Raw genomic sequence first — 25,249 nt, forward strand, 5'->3', positions numbered from 1 at the left:
CCAGTGTCTTGTCACCTCTCTGGTCCCTCTGGGGCTCTGTCCCCTTTTGGAATTGGACCATATGGATATGGTGTGTAAAGCGTGTTTCGTTCATGCGGACACCGACATGGAAAAGGAGTAGGAATTAGGCCTGGATTTTCAAAGAGGCTCGGTGTTAAATTATGTGGATAACTGCATCTGTAATTTACATGAGCAGTTACTGTGACAACTAATAGTGAACGTCGTAAGTAGCCAGTTGAGCATGTAATGACCTGAGTTATATGCACCATCATGTCCCTTTGGCACACCAAATTAGGTGTGCATACACATTTTGCATGGCCCAAAGGACTTCTACCTCAGCAAAGAGCCTTAATTTCACATCACAAGCCTGATCTCAGCAGCCTAGCACAGCACAGACAGTTTATGCAATGCAAAGAGCTGGCACAAACTCCATGGCCCAGGTCGGAATGGATCCTCAGACAGTTAATTAATTTTTACTGCTCCTTTGTGAACTGTAAATTACCCTTCATTTCCTAGATTTCTGTCCCATTTTTTGCCTGCCTTTCTCTAGCGAAGCAGTAAAAAGGGAAAAGTGCCAATAATGGGCTCTCGTTGTGATAAAAGCAGCCACGACTCACTCGCACTTTGAACAATGCTCTGCTTATGACCAGAATACAAAGGCAATTGGGTTTCAAGAAACTGTCCAGAGATAATGACTTTTCCTGGAGATGGGAGGATATGAGGAATATTTTAAAAAAAGAGGGGTGCGGCAGAGTGTCTGGTTTTGCAGGACAAACACAACCAAGCTCCTCTCTTGCAGAGGGTTAAAAACAAGATAAATAATCTTCACTTAGAGACCAAGTTCATCAGTATTGCCTGCACAAGAGCAGAGGGAAACTGCTTACAACGCTGAACCGCTAACAGCCTCCCCTTCTCACTCAGACAGGAAAGAAGAGCCTCGCTCCGAGAAAAAGTGACCTTCAGACCACACACACACCAGAGTCTTTAGAGAGCAGCCCCTGAGCAAACGGTGCCGGAGCAAGGATGGGCGGCTTTTTTTCAATACTGCTGTGACCCACTTCAAAGACTAGAGCTGCTGATTCTGTTGAATCCAGATAGCAACACCCTGCCAAGGAAAGACCTACTAGTATATACAAACCTGCCAAGACGTGGTTCCAGTGTATGTTCTTTGCTGATGCCACTGTTATCCAAACCCGTTACCTTCAGCAGCACACCTATCAGAGGCAGAAGTAGCTGTAGGGAAGAGACCATAACACACCTGAGACGAACTTTGCACAGGCTCTGCTGAAATTCAGGACAGCTTCAGCATGGTGAGAATCACTTCACCCTTGTGTCAGGACACCACTATTTGCATTAAATCTGTGAATAATAAAAAGGTATTACTGGAATTTTTTTGTGGTTGCATCTACCAAATGCCCCTTGAAAGGCCATGGTCACAAGAACGTATGGAAGATCTCCGGGTCCATGCTGTTGGGATGCTGCAGGAATGAGAACACAGCATTGCTGGGGTGCGTTTACGGGGCCTTCAGCATATTAGATACTTACATTGCGAAACACCGCATTCTTCAGCTCTGACAGAGCCTCTTTTATCTCAGCTGCAGATTCCTGAGTCGAAATCGCTGCCAGATGACTGTGCACAGTGAGTTAATGGCCACAAAACCTGAGCTCCTCTTGCCTCAAGTCATTTACCCATAGCATCAATGACGTTATCATGTTCAGCCTATATTTACTACAGCTACAAACTGATTCAGAGAAACCTGGAGTACAGGATTAATCATTACTCTTGGGATGTTGAAAATGGATACCAGAACGGACTTCCAAATTAGGTATCTAAAAGTCCTGCATCTCCCAGGAGAGCCCCATTACATCTCCCTACTCGTTCTAATGGAATCTATAGTATGTGAGCACGGCTTTGCCTCCCACAAACCCTCCCTGCATAATTAGCCCCAGCTCAGATTGCTGCTTTCTGTAATGGCTGGAGAACCACTTTCTTCAGGCTACTGAGATGTAAAGAGGAAATGTTTATTGCAAAATGCAAGTCAACCACAGCCAGTGGGTCTGGGCCATGGTGGAGGGATACAGAAATGGCTGCTTCTTCTTTTTTTTGCCTCAGAAATAGAACTCACTAAAAATAGCAGTTCCTCAGGAACAAGACTGCCTGAAAATAGCTGTTTCTCAGGAGCAGGGCTGGCTGCTTCTGAAAGAAGTAGCTATTAATGTATAATTGTCCCTGAGGCTGGTTTCTGAGAAAATGCTGTACATACAGAGGGCTGTAAAGAGATATGTTCACAGGCAGGCAACACAGGCACCCCTCTCTTGTCAGAGGTCCTGTGAACTCCAACAGCTCACGTAAGTGCATTTGGTTCACTAATCTTAGGCACCGTTAGATCCATCACAGCACTGGGAGGTATTTTCCTCTGTACTGGTTAAAGCAGCGCTCTGGGATGCTCTTATTATCTAGACCAGTAAATGACAAAGCCTCCATCGCTCTAACCAAACCCACACTGATTCTTCTCTCAGGACTGAGAAAGCCTTAAAATCTAGAGCCAGCTTTGAAACTCCAGCACTCTCTTTCTACAGAAGGTCCAAGAACTTTGTTGAATTGCAGGTTGTGCAATCTACTTCCAATTTCCTGCTCTACTCAGCACTTAGAGTTTTTTCACACAGATGCTACAGGGCAATAAATCTTCTGAAGAATGGCCCTACATTTCTCCCACTATGGTGTTGCCTTATAATGAAGAAAGACAAATTGCTTGTGAGAGTGGTTGATTGGTTGGTTATTCCCTACAGTGTCTCACTCATCCCTCTCATATCACCATGAGTTCAACAGCTCATTTCTTGTGTCTTTTTTTTCCTTCCTGGCACAGCCAGCCAATATCTGCACAGAGGTCTTTCTCCTCCTCTTCTTCTCCCCTTAAGGAAATCTCCAGCTGACCAAAAGAAGCAGAGATTATCAAAGGTCCAGAAAAGGCAAATTTTGCAAAGCGGCAGCTTTAAGGAAACGGTTGTGCAGATGACGTACAGGGGACTCTGACTGATTGCTGCCACTGTTTCAATCCCACACCACCAGTGCCAGAAACCGTAGTAGCCTCTGCTGAGAGCATCCTTGGATCCCAAAGACTGGGTAGGACTGGCCTGTGTCATCACTGGATGGAAATCTATAGACTGCTTCTTCCAGGCTCTGCTTTAAGTGCTTCTTCAAGTCATATCTCTCCTCTGTTCACCAGTGATCTGATACTTCAGCATTCTGATAACAGCAGAAACAGCTTTCTGGAAGAAGTGTAAGGCTGAAGTTCTAGCCACCGAGTAGCCCAAGGCAGGTCTTTTAGCTCAAGAAATTACTCTCTTTTTTCCTGACCAAATTCCAGCAAAAGAAACCACACTCTGCTTGCAATTACAGCAGGCTGCAATTTTCTGTATGGAAACTACCTTTAGTTCTGTGGATCGGCTTATATTGCAGTGTACAACAAAGACAGACATTCCCAGACTTCATTTTAACCTTGTTTGCTTAGGAGGGAGTACCAGAGAAGCTGCAGCCAGGCTGATTTCACATCCCCACAGCTGTGGGAAACTTGTAAAACACAAAATATATAGTGCCAGAACTCTGGTGCCTGGCACGGCCAGGCAAAACTAGGGCAGGTATACATACCCCTGCCACACAGCCATGACATCTAGCCACACTGTTAGCAAATCTTTCCCTTCCCTATTGCTAAGCGGTATTGTTATATAATCTAAACTGCATACATAAAGGGAGAGATCTATAAAATACAGGTATATACATATACTCCTTGCCTTTTTGTTTTGTTAAAGTTTCAAAAAATGCCTTGGGACCCTCAGATCAAATAGCCTATGCAAGACAGAGTGCTTGGCAACATTTCTGTTTGATAGCAGCAGGGAGAGAATTTTTGCAGCTCAGATCGGTTTGATTAAACAAGCATTTTGCTGCAGCCGTCGTACAATGCTCATTAAAAAATACTCTACATTTGTGTAGCATTTATCATCCAAGAACCTCATCATGTTTTACAAAATGTAATTAATTAAACTTTACAACTCCCCTCAGAGAGGGATAAGGAAAATGGAGAGTTGCCTTAATCCATCACCGAACTGCAGCAGACACTGGGTTAGAGGAAAGCAGCTGTTCAACAGCATGCAGCAGCACTAGAACAAGAAGAGAAGATCTCCAGGCAAAGTCACCCAGGGAATGTACCACACACCTTGTTTGCCTGAACTGTGCACTTCCACTATAGGTTAAATCCCAATTCTTGCAGATAAGAGGGTGATTTTTCTCCCCCACCCCGTACCCCAGGTTTATATCTGAGACACCTGGCAGTACACTATTCCATCTATTGAATCCCCAACAGTGATAAAGACCAGGGGCAGCCGCAGCCCTGAGCAGAACTGAGGGAGGCAGAAGATATAAAGCCATACAGCCACAAATTGCATCTCACAGTGCTGGAATGCTGTGCAAGCTGGTGCTTAAAGTGGAGGGAGGGTAAAGTCCCCTTAATCCCTCGCTTACTTCCCTCTCCCCTCCCCATCAGTAAATCCACACCTGTTAAAGGTCACCCTGAAATGAAATACATTTGAATACTTCCCGCTGCAGCTTGGCTCCCCTGTCCCAGTCCCCTGCGGTACCTCCCAGTTCACGCTGCAGAGCAGGAGAGGGAAGGGGGGTGCCCATGTGCCCTGCCTGAATGTCAGGGTCGCATGGCTGAAATCCCACCCGACTCTTAGCTGATCTTTAGTGAGGAATCTCTTTCTCACCCTGGCTTTAAGATCCTTTCTTGCCGAGCGTATAGGATAACATGGCCACGGGGCAAGCCTGATTAGACAGATCTGTTATGCCACTTCCACTACCTTGGAAAAAGCTAGAATTTGATCTGGTGCAAGTTGGGGAGGGGTGCAAAGCATCGCTCCTTTGTGAGTGAAGTATGACAACAAAAACACAGAGGTACGTGCGGGGGGAGAATGATGTGAACAAACACACATGCATCCACGCTGCACCATAGAGAAGCACTGAGAAAAGGGAGAACAGATGGAGGAGCAGGTATCTTACCAACTCACTCACCAACTAATCAAACACAGCTTCAGATTCAGCTGGGAAGGTCAGATAGACAATTTCCACGCAAAGCTACGGAAGTGCTGAGTATTTTCATCAGACATAAATGTGGGAAGGGAGGAAGAGTACAAGGATTGTGCTGGAGGAACTGACAGTGGATTCAAAGATGGTAACAAGGTGATTTTTTTAAGCCTCTGTCACAAAATTTAATTAGTCTCCAAATCCTCCCGCGATAATATGAGGCCCATTTGTACAACCCTCCTGCTGGGCCACTCACACTTAGCCAGACACATTGATAAGATGGGATTCATCACACCAGTCTTTCCCATGCTCATGAAGGCAGATCTGCTCGCACAGATCGAAGATGTGTTCAGCCCTGCCCTTCTGGATTGATACCACCATGGTTTTCCCAGTGGGTACATCTCTTTCCTCTTTTTAGCATGAAGAAACTGTTTTTTACTGGTCCCTGGTTTTATTTTCATGTTTGTCTGTGGGAAGCAGGCAGTCGCTGCAGCAGACTTATCTTAGTGAAAATTCTTGCTTTGGTTTTGCAAGTGTTTTAATTAACGTAAATTATTTTACAACACTTTACTACTGATAGCATGTAATTATCTCCCCACAGGTATATATTTAGCTAACCAGCAGGCTGATCAAAGACCTACAAAATGAGGTACTTTTGCAACTGACACTAGATACAAGCAAAGGCCAGCAAGATGCGACCAAAGGAGGTGGGAGGAATTCCCCCTCCCCAGTCCTAAACACAGGGCTCAAATTTCTCTACTTGAAAAGATAATCATAACATTAACTTACACATTGTATCAGAGGAGCATGAAGGTGCACTGATACTCAAGTGCTGTGAAGGAGAAAAGAACTATGTACATGCTGAACTATTAATCATTGGTAAGCAATCTCCTTTGTAAAGTGTTTTGAGGTTGACTAAGGCAAATGGCTCCATAATAATGCAGAGCAAGCAATCTGCTTACAATCATAGGTTAACTCTCTCAACTGCTTTTGCTGGGTCAATCCCTAGGTGTTGTTATCTATGCAAGGCAGTTCACTGTTTTCCTGAGGAAGTCTGGCCATGGAAGAGATTCCAAACTCCACACCCCTTTCTCATCCTATTCTACTCGGGAGTCTGGTTTCCACTGCAAGTACAATTTTAGATGAATGAGGTTGAGACCTATGCTGAGCAGCTGCCCTGCTCTCACGACATCAAACTGTTCATACAATTAAAAACCAACAGACTGGATCAAGATACCTGGGACCATAACCTTTCTCCAAATTACTGGTTGATAAAACATGCATCTCTCCATTGAGCTTCTGGAAGTGCTGGTAGCCCATGATTTGTCTTTCTCCTTGACGGCTGCAGCCGCTTAACCTGTGCTGGTGGGAAGACATCAGATTGAAATAAGTGTTTAGGAGCCAAGAAGCATCCTGTGCCAAACCTCAGGCTTCAGAACCGTATCTGTCCACTTGTGTAGGTTTGATCCTTTATTAAAAGCACTGGGTGCTTTGTCATCAGTTTCAGTGGGTGCAGGATCAGTTAGGTAAATCCTCGTCTCTTGACCTTCTTGAAGGCCACTTTGTGCTACTTTACACACCTATGGACACTGTGTCTGCATATGACTGTAGCATCACTGACCACCAGGCCCAGGTGAGACCCCAAGTTTTCAAAGGATGGCACACAGAACAGAAAAAATGATCCCAGCCTCTAAGATCTTACAGTCTGACGGAGGTTGTGTTATGCTTTTTACTTCTCCTTTTCAGCAGCTTTAATGAAGAGTGTTACTTAACTTCTCAGGCTACGACTGAATCTTTGGACTGAAAGCTGCAATATTATGTGTTACGGTTGCTACCGGAAAAAGGAAACCTCTTTCGTATCTATTGACGTCTTTTGCAAAATACTCTGGGTTTTTTGAATGATGTACTCCCTATTATTTCTATGCCATTACTTATAAACTTCACAGCATTTTCTAGAGGGGTCTTCAGTAAGATGAAAACCTCAGGGCAACACTCCATTAGGCTTTTATTTTTATAGGTTGGGTTAAACCTTCTTGAAACTGGTAGGTTTAACTGCATTCCTTTATTTAGGGTAGCTGAAGGAGACATTAAGTCTGTTTCCACCCACAATGCAAGATTGCTCAAGTACCTGAAGGCTCTGGGAGGACAGTTTTGGGTAGGATATTAAAAGGAAAGAAGGTTATGTGTGGATGGACAATACAGTTCAGGTGGAGGAGGAGACAGAAAGGCAGCTTATTGAAACAGGCAGGGAACGGAAACTTCAAAGAGCCTGAACAATCATTGATATAAAACCTGGACTGAATACAAGAAACAGAGGGATTTGGGGTCACATTGCTGCCTGGAGCAGGTCTGGAGCTATAAGCAAGGAAACTGGCTCTCAACTGCGTGATTTCTTCTGTGTTCAGGAAACAAGGGCTCTGAGCATTCTTGTAAGCAAACAGAAATACATTAGAAATACCTTTCTTCATCACTCCTCCTCCCCTCTGGATCAACCAACAAGACCCTGAATTTTGGCTAGCAGCACGGGTCAAAGGGAGGAAACATGTGCTGCAAAACCTCCTGCACATCTGTACCATTTAACTCTTCCTGCTTGGTTCAGGATTAAGATGGCATAAAGACAACAGCACTATTCCTCTCTTACTCTACCAGAACGGGCAGTTCAGGCCAAGTTTAGGTCACTGCTGTCCCTAATTGCATTGGAGGTATATCCTTGTTATGAACTTCCATTCCTACCCTAACAAACCAAATTTCCCCAGACCTTGCTACAAGCAGTTTGAGCAACTCGATGTGCTCTTCTGCTCTGCAGGGAACTCTTTAAAATGAGGCACCCACCATTGGCTTTTTTCCTGTAGGTGAATTAATCTGCCTTGCATGAGTAATCCTATTTAAAACAATAAGTTGCCTTGCAAGAATGAGGGAAGCAAGTTTGAAGCATGCTTTTATGCAAGTACTGTAAAAAGGCCACATAGTAGTTCATCAGGGGACACTTCAGCAATAAAATGACGGTTACCGGTAAAGTCCAACAATATAATAAAGGATAATTTAATAAGGGGATTTTTAACCCATTTAACAGGGACTAAATTTGGACCCCTTTCTTCAAGTGATCAGGTACACTATACTTCCCTAATCCTACTTTCTGTTAATAAGTGAAAGAAAAAATAGGTGGTAATCTATTCCTTCTGCTTTTATTTTTATGTTATGGGAGAGCACTATTCAATATAAATAAATTAATTTCAGTAAAATAGAGGCTGAAGCTAGACATGTAGACCAGCCTCTGAGTAAGATGCATTACAGAGTACCATACCTCTTGAGACAACAGAGGTCCCATGCCTCAACTCATTTAATACCAAGTAAGACAAACCCTACAGATTATAACGCAAGAATCCTGCAGTGGCAGGAGGAAGGCATGTGGAATAAGACTCTGCGACCTAAGAGAAGTAAAAGCTGTGGAGATTAGTAGCTCAGTGTCTATGTAGGAGCCCTGTGGGCCCCCTTCAGCGTCCTTACTTTAGTCTTCATCGTCTCTGATCCGTTCTAACAGTCCTCTGTGGGATGGAGATTTAATATCTAGGAAATGTGGGGTCCTGGCTGACCTGTCAGAAACAGCGGTGGATGGCTGCTCCCTGTTTACTGCTGTATCACTTTGCTTTTCACATTCACCACAATAAACAACAACAAAACCTGACACTATTTTATGAACCTGAATGATAACGCTTTAAAACCTCTAGAGGTCAGGCTAATGAGAGCATCCTTCCAGCAGCTGCATTCTGCTAAGTGCGAGTGACACCTGCTGGAGTCCTCTCCCCCATAACCCACCCTGCTCCCACCACAGCCAGCTCTGCAGGTGTTTGGTCTGCCCAGGGGAGGACATTCTGGGGGCCTGTGTGTGCTAAATCCCCCAGAAAGACGCTTGGGAACAAGAAATAGGTCTGGGTGGCTCTTTCCTATTGCAGGATGGCAAAAGTTGTCTTTATCCACGCGTTACCTCTTTCACCACTCTGGTTATGCAGGTTTACTTCCACCATATACCCAGACCCTGCCTCTCCTTTTGCCTTTGACATCCTTCCAGAGGAGCTGTAGTAAAACGCAGCATATTACCACAGGGAAAAGTCCTGAGTGGGCACTGAAATGGGACCACACAATACATTATTCACCTGTCACCTAATCCCTGTGAAAAATACAGGCTAACATTCCTCCTCTCGCCTTGAAGCCACCTAAGAAGACTGCAGGAGAGGGCAGGTGACCCCTGGAAGAGGTCTGAGAAGCCCTCACTTCTTATGTTACAATATACAATAACAAATTTAAATGTATGTTGCAGTATATGTTATCTGTGAAGGCACATTTACAGTGTTAAGAGTTGCCACTTCTTCAGAGCACGTTGGAAAAGGTTGATTCGTTGGACATCAGCAGCCCCCGGAAGACTGCTGATGAAGTCTCGTGACGGTGCTGATGAAGACCTGTGAATTTTTCTCTCTGCTGTTTTCACAATCTGCAGGAGCCTTCACCTCCGCAGCCCTGGCAAGCGCTGGCACCCGACAGACCGCAACGTACAGCGGGGATGAAGAAGCAAGGCGCTGGCCTGCCCTGGGGCATCGGAGGACAGCCTGCGCAAGTCATGGAGCGTCGGCTGGGCCAGCGTCTCCTGACAAGGGTCCCGGCCGCTGAGGAGGCCTGCTGGAGCGGGACAGGGAGGGAAAACCCCTCAGGGTGCCCCCAGCCCTGTGACAGGCCCTCAGACACAACAGGCCTCGACGCAGCGCCTGTGGCAACTGAGGCAAAGCGTGCAGCCCCCGTTGGGGAACCGACCCCCCCCCCCCTCGGTGAGGAGATGGGGAAGGGGACAAGGCGACAGCGGGGCCAACACCTCCTCAGCGCGACCCGCCCAACATGGCGCCAGCCCTTCGCCACCCGCCCCGACATCCGGGAATCCCGCCTGACCTTCTTCCCGTGAGCCTCAGCGGCCCGCCCCTTCCCGCCTTCCCCCCGCGGCGGCGCAGAGCAGCAGCGGCAAGATGGCGCAGCCGCCGGGTGAGTGAGGCGGGCCGCCAAGGTGACCGCGGCTCTTTCCCTCCCTTCCCCTCTGACCGGGCTGTGTCTCTCTCTGTGCCGCAGTTCCTCTCAAGGACATGAAGCTGATGGACGTGAAGCTGGGCCAGCTGCCCACCTGGCTGGCCATGAGAGACTTCACCCCCCGTGGCATCCTGGGGGCCCTGCGAAGAGGTGAGGGGGGCTGAGGGGAGGGAGCCCGCCCGCCCTGCCGAAACAGCTCCGCACCCCCTCGGCCGGCGAAGTCCTGGAGGGTGTGAATCCCTTCTCCTGACGGAGCTAGGCAGATCAGTGCATAAGCATCTCTGGCTGCTGGAGCGGATCTTGGCCGTGGCAGAGGGATCCGGGAGTAGAGGGGCTGCTTCGGGGAGATTTTTGCTTTTCCAGAATAGTGCCTCCTGTTGCGTCTTGTGCTCCCATCCGTAAATTTGTTTCTCGCGTGGGCTTTATCCACCAGAGGTTTGTTTTCAGTATTCCTTCTGGTATAACGAGTAAATATGGTGACCTTAGTCCTCAACCTACTTGCTGAAAATCTTGAGGTTTCCCAACATCACAAGTAAATTTAAGAAGAAAGCAAGTGATCCCTAAAGATGGTAAGAAAGGACACAGGGCTTTTACAGATCACTTGGCAAAAGTTTTGACTGATGCCCTTTGCTATAGTTACAGATATGGCATTCGGGCAGATTTAAACACACAATATCAAAGGCCAGTGTCTACATAACGTATATACACTAGTGTGAAAGAATTAGATAATTCCAAAGAATTAGATAATTCCAAAGCAGCTTGATCTCATGATGGTCACAATAATGTTTAGGGAAAAATGCTAATGGGCTTTTTTTTCCTTTTTTAGGGCTTAGTGCTACTAACTTGAGTTCACCTTGCTTAACTAACACACAGGTTGTCTTCTCTCAGACTTGCTTCTGAGACCCTCAGATGTTTCATTAGAAAGAATTTCCTGAAGTTCTGTGAAATCAGTCTGCTGCTTTCTGAGACAGAAAAATACGCAGCTCATCTGGCTGCTATGAAAACTTTTCTCCTACACAGGTTACGACAGATACTACAATAAATATATCAACGTCAAGAAAGGGGGGCTTGGTGGTATCTCGATGGTGCTTGCTGGCTATGTTGTTGTCAGCTACATCTGGAGCTACAGTCACCTGAGTAAGTAAAAGCAATATGGCTGAGTGCATATAGTGCAGCTTGAAAGAGTGCTTGGGGCAATAAAAACAATTAATCTGCTGCTGCTTTTAGAAATAAAATGAAAGACTCTGCTAACCATTGCTGCTTGAATCCGAGACTGTGGGCAAGCAAACTTCTTTTAGCCATAGGGAACCTGAATGCTTACTCAGGAAGTTATCAGATGGCCAATATTTTCTTGGTGACAAAGAAAACTGAGATCTTGTTGCCTGTCTGACCTGACAGTACTTAGAAACTACACGCTCTGATTTTTGTGGAGTGCTTTTTTTCCTGTAATTTCAGGTGTGGTGGTTTTTTTCTTGTGACTTCAGTAAAATTAACTTGCTTTACTTTGAATGATACAGAGCATGACCGCCACAGGAAGTACCACTGAAGTGTGAATTTCAGAAAGTGAAGGTACAGCTCTTGAACAGACTTGGCTACTGGAACAATTACCCTGACAGAAGACATCAGAACTATTCATATTAAAAACTGTGCTATTATGACCAATAATAAAGTGCATACACGCTATGTTACTGAGCTGACACTCATAGCTGGCTTGTTAATTGTACTGTGCAAATGAGTTTGTTGTCTTAGACTTTCAGCCCTGAAGGCTAAGTTCAGAGATGGCTGGGAACACATCTGCTACTTGGGTTACATTATGAACTGGGGAAAACTATTTAACTGTTTAATAAAAGTAAAAAAGCATTGGTTTGCTTCTTAATGGCCATTATGTACAGGTTGGACAACTAGCTGAAAGGAGGTAGTATTTTGATTTGAAAGAATATCTGAGCTTTAGGTGGCTTGTTGGTGTGGCCATGTTTCTCAGTCAGGCTGTCTCCTGGGGACTGTAGGTGTTTGGGCAGTTTTCCATCATTTTGGAGCACCGTCTTGAGACGAGATTGGTTTAGCTTTAAGGAGGTCTGCAACTCCCATTCTGTCACTGGGATTCTAATGCTTCTTACCTCCGATAACCCAAAATTTCTATCAAAACGCTACCTACTTTCATTGCTAAAAGAAGCTCGAAGGTTATTCTGAATGCGTATGAGCTTAAAAGAAATTTAATGGTCCATGAAGTTAAAATGAAGGAAGACTTTGCTTCTTGACTTAAACGCAGCGGTGAGAAGTTTAACAGGAGACACGATGTGGTTAAATGGAGCTTAAAGGAGCATCTGTGGCTTTGGCCCCTGCTGAGAACCTTCCTCGAGCACCCCCCTAAGCAAGTGCATCCCAGTGTCCCAACACTACCTGCTGACACTTGCAACTGCAGCTGGGCATTGCAGGTACAGCCTGCAGGATCCTTTTCTGAATAGGAGGGAGAGTGAAAACCACTTCTTGAGGCATATGAAGATTCTCAAGAGCTTCAGTGGTAACAGGAAAGCTTTCAGTTTCAGAAAACATCTGTTCAGATAGTGAAGACCAGAAACTCCTGAACTACATCGGGAAGGTAGCCAGACACCGAAGTGTCTTGGTTCCTTTTACACGTGCCTAGTTAAACACAGATAATGCATCTCAAATTTTGGCCACTGTGAGAAGTGTCTGATGGTCTGTCATACCATAGTCACTTAGACGTGAAACTTCTATTTTGACTGACTCCGACTCCCCACAGTGAAATAACCACAGTCATTCAAACCAACATAGGCTCTGGTCACTTCTCTTAATCTAGTCATATGACCTTGTTCTTAAAAAAAATAAATTCACAGCCAGCTTTTTCCATCAGTACATGTCAATAAAAACAAAGTATAAAGGCAGTCAGCACATGAAAGATGGGTTAGAATCAATAAGGCTCACATTGTAGGTGCACTTTTTTTTTTTAATTCACATTTTATCATTGGCCCTTTTGAAATAGTCTTCTCACAAAATGAATGGGTTTTGGCTTGGAAAAATTGCTCTCAGAAGAATGCTCTACCACTTTTAAAAGCAGTCTTCTCTAAGAATACACATCTCCACTTCTTGGTCTTCTCTAGGCTATGGAAATACCTGCTCAGTGTGAGCTGGACGATGGGGGGGCCGAGACAAGGCTCTTCTATTCCTACTCTTCAAGCCGTGTTCATTTCCCTCCTTGCTTTTTGCAAATGGAAAATGAGCACAGATGCGGCTTTCCTACAATCATTGTTCCTATTGTTTGGCTAACCACAGAGATGCCAATTTATTCTCCCCTCGATCGGTTCTCACCCAGAAGATTAATTTCTAACCTTCAGTATAGCAAGAAGCACAGAAACAAAGCAAGTGGACGAGAGTTTTACAGCCTGATGTACATGATGTGTTAAGTCAGCCACCAGGACAAGCTTATCGACTACAACAGGCTGGACCTGGGAACACAACTTCGGTTTTTAAGAGCTACGGGACAGCAGAATCCCTGCTTCCTCACTGAAGGGAAGGCATTTCAAGCATTAGCTTTCCCAGTCAGTCTTCCTGCTTCCACAGGGAGGGCTGAAACGCTGCAGGTTCTCCAAAGAGAAGTGGCAGAAGGAAAACACTTTAAAGAAACACTGGCGTAAGACGCGTTTACGTAGACTGCTGCACCGGTGGGGGGTTTGCGCATCTATTGGCTTTTAGATCTACCTTTCACAAGGGCTCAATGAAAATAGGCGGAGGCCAAAATCTATTTTAAAAAGGTTAAAACATAAAAAAAAGTTGTGGACAATTACAAAAACGTTGCTTAGCAGCAGCCAGCCTCTGACCAGTTCTTTCAGTAATGGCATTAAAAAACAACCTGATTAATAGTTCAAGACATAGTGCTAGGCAGAAACCTTTTCTCAGTGTTAATAGCTCCCTTGCACTCTTCGTTTTGCTCTTTCACTGTCCACTGAGAAAGGCCAGATGTCCTTTGGTGCATCTGTTGGCATAATGACCTTTTTCACCACACTAAGAGAGAGAGAGAGAGAGAGAGAGAGAGAGAGAGGAATTATTACACATTTACAGCTTTTTTCCTCTAGCTGCCTTTATTAAGGTAGCTGGCAACTGTCCCGATTTGGAAGCTTTTCCGCATATGGAATATGCAGTATTTAGCGGGTGAAATGAAACATGGTGTCACAAGGGACACCATTTATGGGCTATTTCCACTCCTTGGAGCAAAAGCTGCTTCTGTGCTGAGAGCAACCTGATGCCATGTTGTTATAATGCACTACAAAGGAGAGAGCTCTCAGCGCACCGCTACGAACAACAAAGGGCTGTAACACAAGAATTTCAACACTGGAGGCTTCCAAGACTAGTCCCTTTGATAAGCACTACATCAGAGATCTATGGGGACTCTCCTGATCGGTTATCCTGAATTAGACAAAGAAAAATGCATCTGAACAAGAGATTCATGACTTTGCACCTTGAAGTTATTCAAGCCCAGAGAGAAATGCCAGGGTCTGGTGCAACAGCATGCTTCAGATATGTAATTTACTTGCAGCTAAAATAATAAGCAGCTACTAAAGGTTTTCAGTGAAATGGATTCAGCTACTTAATATCCCTGTCCAATCACAGTAATTTTTACCCAAACAAGCACTAAGGCACAGAAGTTGGCATGTACAACGATGTAACTGTCAAAGCTGATGGGACAGGAAGATTCTTTGCCCTTTTCTAGTGGCTAGGGTTGGGGCTTTTGTGGAAAAAGAGAGAGATGGAAGCTCAATGTGTCAAAGTTTTACTGGTGCTCCTTAATGAGCAACCAAGGTGAATAGCTCATTCCTTGGTTTGACAGCAACGGGGTGCATTTACAGCTGAACTGCTGAACAGTCTTTGCATATTCAATTTCTGTTACTCGCAAGGACCTTCCAGGCTAACAGGGGAGATGAAAATCTTTCTACAGTCACCAAGTGTAAGCAAATTAACTCATGAGACAAAACTAGTATTAACTCTTACTTTGAAATGTACAGTTCAGCAGTCTCCTTTAACTGTCATTGTGGTAGGGTTTCCTATTTATTAGCAGACAAGCAAAGTCTGTCCTACAACAGCCTTAATTGTCACAGCAAGTCCGTGAGCTGGCAAACCAGCGACCTAGAGGCCTCAGAACTCAATGCTAATTCCCACAGCTGTATCCACGTGCCAAAACACAATGTCTATTGAGCAGAGCGCACATTTCATGAACCTGTTTACACAGCGAAAAAACCTTTTGCAGGACCAACACACCATGTTCCTTTGCCCGTGACAAGCAACCAGCAGGAAAGCAGCATGACGTAGTCCAGGTGACGTGCACTCTGTACTTCTTAAATCTAGCACCCTCTGCTTTCCCTCCTCGTCTCCCTCCTCTCTGAATTACCTTGTAGCAGGTGACCTGCTCCAACGGCCGGGGTCCTCTGTTCCCAGTGTTGTTATTTTGAGACTGCATGACTCCAATGACTTGGGGTGTCCTCTGTTGGTTAGAAGAGTTCTGACTTGTTAAGTGCATCGAGGATAAAGACCTTTATGGTTGTTATTTTGTTAAGAAGGGAAAAGAGCACCCCATATATCAAATGATCAATTTTCCTCCAAATCTGTGTGTGGGTGCTCTGCCAGCTGGAGCACCAGAGAGAAGAAATCAAGCAGTGAGGCTTACAAAGCCCAGAGATCCTGCTTTTCTTTGGAAAGCAGATTTAGAGAGTAGGTTTAGGCTGCTAAAATACCACTGCTATCCCTGAGAGATGTCACGCAGATTACAAAAACTAGCAGATTGCTGCACAAGCACATATGATGTGCTTCTATGTAATGTGGGAGCATTCTGTGACTACATCTCCACGTAAAGTTGGAGCAATTGTAGGGCTTTCATCACTATAATGGCACTTGGGGTTTCTCACTGCTTAATTCTTGCATAGCACCCTCCCTTCCAGGCAGTGCCCCAAGCAACAGAACTGCCACTGCTGGCCTCTGAGCTGGAGGACAGTACTAATGACTGAGAAGGTTAACCAAGGCGAGGGGAGCAACAGAACAAAGCAAAACACCACAGTCCCAGGACAAAGGCAGCAGCAGTCCGTTGTGATCAGACAGCGGACATTAGAGGGCTGGGAAGAGGAAAGAGAAGGGACAGTGCTTTGCGGTTTATTAGGATTTGTCTCCAAGTTCTTAATTACAAAAGACTATCACACCCTGTTGTAAAATAGGAAAGGTTTTCCCTCATTCAGTGAGTCTTTCTCCAAGACTTTCCAGCAAACTGGATCCAGGTGTCCAGTTTTGACCGCTAGACAATATACCCTCTTTTAAAGCACTGTGGGAAACGCTTTGAGGGTGGGCGTGTAGGGGAGGCAGGGGAATTGTGTACCTTTTGCTGTGTTTGTGTCGGTTGAGGCAGTGGTGGTTGCTCTGTGGTTCCCATTGGCAGTTCAAACCGAGGGCTGGTTTAGATGGAAACAAGAAAATTGATTCTCAAATCATATGCCAACGTTTTACCATCAGCTCAGTCAAGTAACTCCAAACAACAAAACAAACATTCAGACAATTAAATTTGGCTCACAGGAAATGGACCTCCCCCTCCCCACTCCTCTTTGCATTCTGATGCTCAGCAATTACGTACACAAAAATGACGATCCAGTATGTAGCACATCCCTCTACCTGTAAGGTATTCTGGAATGTAAACCCATGTGATCCCACTGCACTAGTGGCATCTGATCACCACTCTAGAGTCTTACTGGTAACTCCCTGAAGAGGCGCTGCCCCATATCCTCAAATCGCTACAACAAACTAAACATTGGCCAAATCTCCAACGCCATTGGGAAGCACTGGAGCAGCCTCATTTGACATACACCGGATTACAAGGGAAACACGAGATTACAGGACAAGCCTGGAAGCATACTCACTGCATGAATTTACAGGTAGGCCCCTCTGGACAGAATCCTACTAGGTAATTCACACAAATGACTCTTCGAGTGTGTCGGTGTCTGCAGAGGGGACCTGCAACACAAAGCTCAGTAGTTCACGTTCCACATATACGTACCCCAGCACTCAGTAGTAGCAGGTACACAAGCAGATCGCGCAAAGAAAGAATAGCAACACCCTACCCTTGATTATAGCCACAGAAGCAGCAACTGTGTGACATACATACCATGTTTACAGAAGCCTCTGTCATACCAGGGACAGTCTTTGATCTTAGACTCCGGGTCAATGTGCAAGAATGGACATTCTTTGTTACTGCATTCCCCTGTACCAAAGGCAAACACACTTCTTAGTCAATTGTGCAGGTTTGAGATCAAATGACTCTCAAAACATTACCTGGGTCATGTAGCTCCCACAAAGCTGTTACCAACATTTATAAATTCAGGCACAACAGTCTTACTGCCTGCCTTAACCTAGATGAAGAACACCAAGGACTCGCCCCTGGTGGGTAAAGTTCTACCAGACTGGATTATTTATGTGTGCTTTTAAAAACAATGCGGAAACTAAATTTGAAAGAGCAGTCATGATAACAAAAACCAAACATTTAGTGCACCAGAAGTGTGGAGAAACTACAAATTGCGCACTAACCTCAATCCAAGGAAACCTACAAGACTGTAAGTTTCTGACAGCAAGTTGCCTCATTATGTCCAGATCTCCAGAGCTGGAAAGCAAGTGCATAAAAGTTTTGCACCCCCATGCCCTCTGCTGCTCATCAACTCCCCAAAATAAGAGTCATGCAAAGACCAACTGCTCAGCCTACTCATCTCATGCCCAAAACAGAACATAAGGCATAAAACCCAGTAAAAACTTGGAACTTCCCCCCTCTTTCCCCAAGGGACAAGCTCTTGAGAGAGAAGACATCTACGATAAGTCACAAATTTTGAGGGATAATAAGGTGAAGGACTAAGCAGATCTGAAAAATTACAATCTAACGATATCATCGGACACAGAAGAACTGTAATGCTCTGAAGACGGACGAGAGGGATGTATCAGGATCCTCTTCACTAGACTCCCACGCTAGCAAGGAACACTAAGTAGGAGCTACAATGCCCCTTACCAAATTTGGAGTAGAAGTAACACTCAGGCATCTTGGTCATGTCATACTCGTGCAGAAACTCGCACTGGTCTCCCTTTTTGCACAGTCCTCGTAGCCAGTGTTTGCAAACAACTGTCTTTTCCCCGCTGATGTGTCGGAACGGGCACATGCCTCCTGCAGAAGGATGGGGCAAGGAGAAGGCAAAAAAGAACAATTAAAACCAGCGGCACAAGAAGGCACAGGGCAACAGCAACACTTTTTTCCCCTCTGCAAGAGGTCTTTCAGAAGACATCACTTTTTCTTATGAATTCAGCCTTTAGTGGCAGTAGCAAAACTGGGAGTTCCAGACAAGTCTTATGTTACTCTCTAACAAGCTAAGCAACGTAGTCTCCAGCTCTTAATTCTGGCAACCACGAACCACAGCAGCTAATACAGGCACATCCACAGCAACATCTGCGTGTGGTAAGTTCAAGCCTTCCTTTACCGGTAGCTTTTTTTATTCACCTCCCAACTTCTTGAAAACACCACCATTATTTCACAACTGCTGCAGTTATTCCAACATCCTTCAGTTTTATCCTCAATCTAGGTTATCCCCTCATCTTTACAAAAAAGAAGAGTACTGTAGACAGTGCTAGAAAATCTAGTTCCCCCCCCCCAGTCGTATTGGAAATATTACTTGCCTTTTCCACAGGCCGCTTTTAAAAAAAATTCACAGACAGCTGCGCCTGATTCTGCAGAGAGAACAAAGAAACATAATTCACTTTAACAAAGTTTCGTGACAACTTTTAAAATACTTCCTTCCCCAAGACACTCTGGTCCTCAACATCAAAAGAAAAACAGCGTTTTGGTTTGGGGAATTTACTTTCCCGCATTAAGTTCCTTGTTCAAGTCTGGCCCTCACAAATACCTGTATTCTTCTTGGGGGACACCAAGGGGAATTTGCAGAGGTGCTTGTTTTGCTTTTCAGATACTTAGGTTTTGTTGACTGGGTTTTCCTGCGCTGTTAGGTCAATCATGTCAGTGAACCCTGTATTTACAGCCCTGGCAACAACAGTCTTAGATTTTTTGACCAGAACAGCCTGAAACAACCATTAGCGTGTTATCCCTTGCTGATCCTGACCAACAGAAGCCAGAACATTTGAGGGAGTTAAAACACAAGTTTAGTAGCCTGGCCAGAAAATTTCAGCAAATGGCGAGTCCCCTAAGACTACCCGTGCCAGATTATTAGACTGGAGGAAAAGGTTTAGAGACCGGGCCAGGGATATACCTAAAGACGAAGTCTCCCTGCCATTGCAATGCCTCATCTATCAAAAGGGAATGAAAAAAAATAATAAAGTATGGTGCAGGACAGCGATGTTTATTCATGGTAATGCCTCAACTTTCATTTTCCAGCCTGGCTGGCTACTAACTATAGCCTTCATTAAGTAGGAAAGACAAACACCCGGATTAAGACGGAAACCTCGCAGGAAGCGCAGAAGTTGGGGCGGATCTACGCAGGAGACCTGAGCAAGGCGCTCCGATCCCCTCAAACCTCCCTCCCTCCCTCACCCCCCCTACCCACCCCCGACAGGCACCAAGAGCCTGCCCCGAGCACCCCGGGGAAGAAGGAGCCGCGCAGCGCCCGCTGCCCGCACGCACTGTCCATGCCGGGAAAGGGCAACGGCTGCGCCCCCAGCTGCTGCTCCACGGCCAGTTCCAGGTCGAACTTGATGTGGTCCACGCTGGCGATGAGCTCCTGCATGGTGGCGGCTGGGGGGCGGCGGCAGCGGGAAGGAAGGGGAGGTATGGTGGCGGTGGTGGTGATGGCGGTGGTGGTAGCGGTGGCAGCGGGCGGCCGGGCCCGGGCTGGCCCGGCCCGGCCCGCTCCGCTCCTCGCCGGCAGCGCCTGAGGTGAGGGGAGGAGGCGGCGGCGGCAGCACCTCGCCGCCCCGCGCCGCCCTCCCGCGGAATGCCGGGAGTCACCTCTGACCTTACCGCCCGGCGGGCAGCGCGCGCTGCTCCCCGCCCCCCCCCGGCGCTCTCCGCCAACCAGCTGGGCGCAAGCTCGGCTTCGTTCCCGCCCCTTCCGTTCCGCGCAGGCGGCGCTGGTTGAGGGGAGCGGGGACCGGGCCCGTCCCGTCCCCGCTCCGCCGCCTCCTCCCGCTGGCCACGGACACACCATGAGGTCTGTGCGGCTCCTTTTCGCCTCGCGGTGCCGTTGGGTCTCCTCCGGTCTCCCGCCGGGGCGGTGGGCAGGCTCCGAACAGCCCGGGAAGGCGCCGCGCCTGCTCCGGTCCCCGGGGGAGGGGCCGCTGAACGGCTGGAGGCCGTTCCGCTCCTCACAGGCGTCCTGCAAGCCGCCCGGTAGCGACTTGAGAGAGGGCGAAGCCGGCAGCAGCGCTGAAGCTGTTGGGGAGGAGGAGGAGGAGGAGGAGGATGAAGGCGTGGAGTTCGGGACGCTGTCTAATAAATTTTCTTCTCGAAAATATTATCACAAAACCACACCACGCTTTCAGAATTTAAAGCTTCAAGGAGAGGGAGAGGAAGAACCGGAAAGAAAGCCTCGACACGGTCCCAGGAACACTCCGTACTGGTACTTCTTAAAATGCAAAGCCCTCATCAAAGACGACAAGGTGCGTTCCCAGCTCTTTGCTTAATTGGTTTTTAATAGCATCGATGAAAGATGCAACTCTGTCCCATCTGTATCATCCTATCGCTTAGTATCTTCACAGAAAGAAGTAAAATAAGAACCGGTGAGGAATCCCGTGCTCTGTGGGCCTTCTACCGCAACCGGCCCACAGCTGCTTATGTTAATATCCATTGTAATTGATTCTCATCCTGGATTTTCCTCTTCCCTGTAGCTGGCGGAGGCTCTGGAGCTGTTTGAGGTGCAGATGCTGAAGGAAGAGCGTGTGTGGCCGGAAGAAAGCAATTACACTGTTCTAATTGGCGGCTGTGGCAGGGTTGGCTACGTGAAAAAGGCATTCAGGCTCTACAATGATGTAGGTTTACGTTCTCCCTTCTCTCAGACCTTCGTTATGTGTTCTAAACTGAAACCGATTCAAGCGTTTGGTCACGTTGCTTTGTGTCCAAAATGCCTTTGAGTTATCGTTTACACCTTCTTAGCCTGAAACTCTAAAAAACAAGTGAAGAAATTCTACAAGTTCTTTCCTAAAAAGCCAGTTCAAATTTTTCTTCTCTTCCCTTAGATGAAAAAACGAGGCTTAACTCCCACTGAGGCCACTTACACAGCCCTGTTCAATGCCTGTGCCGAATCGCCGTGGAAAGACTCCGGCCTGCAGAGCGCTCTCAAATTACGGCAGCAGCTAAAGAGCAAAAACGAAGAGCTGAACCTGATCACCTACCATGCGCTGCTGAAGGTCTGTGCCCTCTGCTCAGATCTCAGGATGTGCTTCGATGTACTGAAGGTAAATACGTGACTTTTCTCGTATTAAGTGTAGTCTGCTCTGGTTAAAGCTCCTGGAAGTTGCTGTATTGCGTAGAGTTTTTTTATTTCATTTCCAGCAGAGGTGGTTACAGGTCACGTGTTTACATTTCATTGATCGTTGGCCTCATACAATGGTACATACAAAATACTAAGCTTAAGTACATAAAAGGAGGCAGCTGCAGAGGTTGGCTTTTAAACTCTGGTCAGGTGTGTCAAAGACTTATCAAAGTTTTTGTGGGGTTTGCAGCTACTGTGTCTCTCTCCGTCCTCGTTTTGAAGACCCATATATTGATACCTAGCTCCTTTTAGAGCTCTTACAGCAGCTCTTCTCGGAAGAATAGCTAAAAGGATTGCGGTTCCTGCTCCAAATTCCCTGTAGCTCCCATCAGGGAGAAGCTAACGTTTCAGGGCTCCCTTTCTGCTGGAGCAATCGTTCTGCTCACAGCACTGGGAGTTCACCCAATGCTTTGTTGCTGCTGTATCCCCAGAAGACAACAGCAGTATTTGAGCTTCACAGCCAGCTGCGACAGACTCTTTGTCTGGTAACTGGGAAGTTTAATGCTCTCTCTGCTCTTTTAGGAAATCGTGCACAAGGGCCATGTTCTCACAGCCGAGACCTTCAGCTTCCTTCTCATGGGCTGCATAAAAGACAGTGAAAATGGCTTCCGATATGCCTTACAGGTTTGTGTTCATGTTCTAAGTGGGAAGGAAAAAGTGCTTCTGTATTGTAACTTGTCACTTGAACGCACAGGAGGCAGCGGGTTGCTCAGAGCTGATGAAATAGGAGGAGTTCAGCTCTTCCTAGAAGTTCTGTAAACTAGACTTCCATCAGGATGTCTCGTACGCTGGTAAACTGCCCTGGGTGATCTTGCAGGCCTGTACTAGCTCGAGGTGGCTGTTCACTGTCCAGTGGCATCTCACCTCATCATGCTGTAAACTCGCTCCTTTTCTGCAAGCAGATACCGCTAACAGATATGCTTACTTCTGCTAGAAGTGCTCCTGTTACTTAATATCACGTACATCTGGTGTTTATCTTCCCCTCTTCAGGTTTGGAAACAAATGACTAAACTTGGAATAAAGGGCGACAGCCACGCATACAATTTGATGCTGCGTGCTGCGAGAGACTGTGGGATAGGCGATCCAGTCATGGCTTCTGAACTCCTGCTCAGGTCCACCGATGAGAACTCATCTCAGCTAAGGCTTGCACCCGGGACGCAGAAGGAAAAGGTGAAAAATCGGAGGAAGAAGGGAACTGAGAATGCAGCTGCTGTCCAGCTAGATGTGGAAGCCATGGAAAAGCAATTATTTCAGGAGAGTTCAGTGGAGGCTGAAGAACTGATCCAGCAACAAAATAAAGATGTGAATCAGACTGAAACAGAACCAGCTGCTCTTGACAGCCCCAACATAGCTCACAGCAGGATGGGAGCGTTGACGAGGAGAGGCCAGAATGAGATGGAGCAGGAACAAGCATGCCTAAGCCAGAAGCTGCGTTTCTGCAACCTGCCCAACTTGCTGGATTCCAGGATGCCTGACGCAGCTGTGGTTTCCCTGGGGACAGTGGCCACACCGTCCGATCGACTGGCTTTGATGGGGGACGTGGAGGGCTTCTTGAATAAAATGAAAGAGGACAATGCAGAGCCCAACATTAAAACATTTACGTTACTGGCTGCGCTGGTGGAGCCCCAAAGCGCCTCAGAGTCCTCTTTGCTGGCATGCTTAGATGAGTGTAAAGTGAAAGCAGATGTGACCTTCTTTAACACTTTAATAAGGAAGAAAAGTAAACAGGGAGACTTGGAAGGAGCAAAGGTGAGAAAAAAAACCCTCAGCCCTGTCACCATCTCCTTGCCTCAGGCCTCTGGCAGTACCTGTCTTTTGCCGAGAGACCCGTTTCTCTCTGCACGATAGAAACGGAGATCTTACACTGTTTTCCACAAACTAGCGCTTGGTTTAATTTCCAAGTATTCATGGACTCCGTTCTAGCACATTCAGTGCTCTGTCTGGAAAGCTACAGTGAGACTTTTTGGAAACTGATGTCAACCCTTGTATCTTGCAGAGCGTGCTGCCAGCCCTAGTGAAGAGGGGACTATCGCCTAACCTCCAGACCTTTTGTAACCTGGCAATCGCTTGCCACCAAGAGAAGGATGGACTGCAGTTCCTCTCGGATATGAAGGTAATCAAAAAACCTCTGCTGCTTGCGGTTCGAGCTGCAGGAAGAGGCAAAGCGAAGCGTTAACGCTTCCAAAAAGACCTGTTGAGGTTTCTGTGGCGAGTGGTTGTGTTCTCACTCCAAAACCATGCAACTCTAGAATAGCTGCCAGCTCAGGTGGTCTGTCATGTGCCTGTGCTGGGACAGGAGAGGGCTCACAGGAAGGCGTGTGCTGGCACTGGCAAAGCTGCTACACGGGTCCCAGAGTGAGAGCTGTGCTCCTCGTGTAAGAAGTGCCTGTGCGCCTTTTCCTTCTCTAGCTAGCAGATGAACAAGTTTAACTGTAGTGTTTGTTGTTTCCAGAGGTCTGGAGTAACTCCCAACAAGTATATCTACAGCACCCTCATTGCTGCCGCTGTGAGGCAGCTGGATTACAGTTACCTCACAGAGATCCTGCGAGACATGAGGAATAACCAAGTGCCTCCCAATGAAGTTATCATACGCCAGCTGGAGTTCGCAGCACAGTACCCTCCGAAATTTGACAGGGTAAGTAGCCACAACTGGTCAGTGTGAAGGCATCGGGAAGGACACCAACAAGGGAGGGGAAATGTAGATATCTGCCTAAGTCTTCTTCCTTTGGGTTTGTCCGATCTGGCTGACAGTTGCTTGATAGCCATTTCTTTAGTAGCATACCAGTAGCATGCTGGTATTGAAACGAGTTCTGTTCTAATAGAAACTTGTTTTGTTGGATTTCTGTTTGCAGTATAAGTCAAAGAACCCATACCTGGAGAAAATTGACGGTTTCCGTGGCTACTACTATCGGTGGTTAAAAGTAATGGCAGGAGAGGAGACCCCCCACCCCTGGGAAAAATACAGAACAGTGAAACGTGCGGTAGATGACAATAAGGAAGAGGCTGTGCAGGAGCAGCCAGGGCAGAAGTAGCAGCGAGCAGGACGCTGAAGTCCTGCATCTTCCTTGTGCTTAAAGGACTTGCTCCCTTAAACTGTCTTGTAGTAAAGCTGCTTTGTATTTCCATGAACCCAAGTATAATAAAATACTTGTCCTTTGTTTTAAGGAGAAGCAAATACATTCTCAGGGAGTTTCCTTAAACTGCAGAGGATTAGATAGGTTGTAGTTTAGCAAACCCTGTGCTCAACGAGGAAGAAGCAAAATCAGATTTAACAGTGGTTTAGCTCGGTGCTAGTTTTGTCTCTTTCCTGGGTGTATCTGGGCACTTAACATGTGACCTGTAAGTCTCTATAGGCTGCTGGCATTCCTGAATGGATCTGCGCACTAATTACACTAATAATTACAAACCTTAGCAGAGAGTTCCAGTGAAATTTAGCTTCCTTCTACACAAGATCAGGGGTGAGTCCGAATCAGACTGGACATTTGAGAACTGTATTACTTCCTTTCCACACAGCCTGTTAAATTCAGTTAGTTGAGAAAGAGGGATAAGAGCTGGTTAAAAAACAACCCACATTTAGAACACCTCAGAGTAT

At 46.4% G+C, this 25,249-nt stretch overlaps 3 protein-coding genes across 3 annotated transcripts; 2 read left to right on the top strand and 1 right to left on the bottom strand.

The window, feature by feature from the left end:
• The first annotated feature begins 10,016 nt into the window (after positions 1–10,016).
• Positions 10,017–11,833, top strand: ATP5MF (ATP synthase membrane subunit f). Its single transcript, XM_052772755.1, has 4 exons — positions 10,017–10,108; positions 10,193–10,300; positions 11,171–11,287; positions 11,668–11,833. The coding sequence occupies exons 1-4, from the start codon at positions 10,093–10,095 to the stop codon at positions 11,694–11,696; spliced, it is 270 nt and encodes an 89-aa protein (XP_052628715.1). The 5' UTR covers positions 10,017–10,092; the 3' UTR covers positions 11,697–11,833.
• A 508-nt stretch (positions 11,834–12,341) lies between these two features.
• Positions 12,342–20,124, bottom strand: CPSF4 (cleavage and polyadenylation specific factor 4). Its single transcript, XM_052772754.1, has 8 exons — positions 19,812–20,124; positions 18,854–18,904; positions 18,195–18,347; positions 17,307–17,402; positions 17,062–17,155; positions 16,527–16,599; positions 15,552–15,644; positions 12,342–14,170 (listed from the first exon to the last, which is right to left on the bottom strand). Exons 1-8 carry the CDS (start codon positions 19,912–19,914, stop codon positions 14,102–14,104), a joined length of 732 nt encoding a protein of 243 aa, XP_052628714.1. The 5' UTR covers positions 19,915–20,124; the 3' UTR covers positions 12,342–14,101.
• Positions 19,958–24,689, top strand: PTCD1 (pentatricopeptide repeat domain 1). Its single transcript, XM_052773407.1, has 9 exons — positions 19,958–19,987; positions 20,252–20,785; positions 21,014–21,154; positions 21,362–21,580; positions 22,180–22,281; positions 22,648–23,406; positions 23,654–23,770; positions 24,110–24,292; positions 24,510–24,689. Exons 1-9 carry the CDS (start codon positions 19,958–19,960, stop codon positions 24,687–24,689), a joined length of 2,265 nt encoding a protein of 754 aa, XP_052629367.1.
• The last annotated feature ends 560 nt before the right edge of the window (positions 24,690–25,249 follow it).

The sequence above is a fragment of the Harpia harpyja genome, chromosome 21 (assembly GCF_026419915.1).
Source record: "Harpia harpyja isolate bHarHar1 chromosome 21, bHarHar1 primary haplotype, whole genome shotgun sequence".
Taxonomy (NCBI): Eukaryota; Metazoa; Chordata; class Aves; order Accipitriformes; family Accipitridae; genus Harpia; species Harpia harpyja.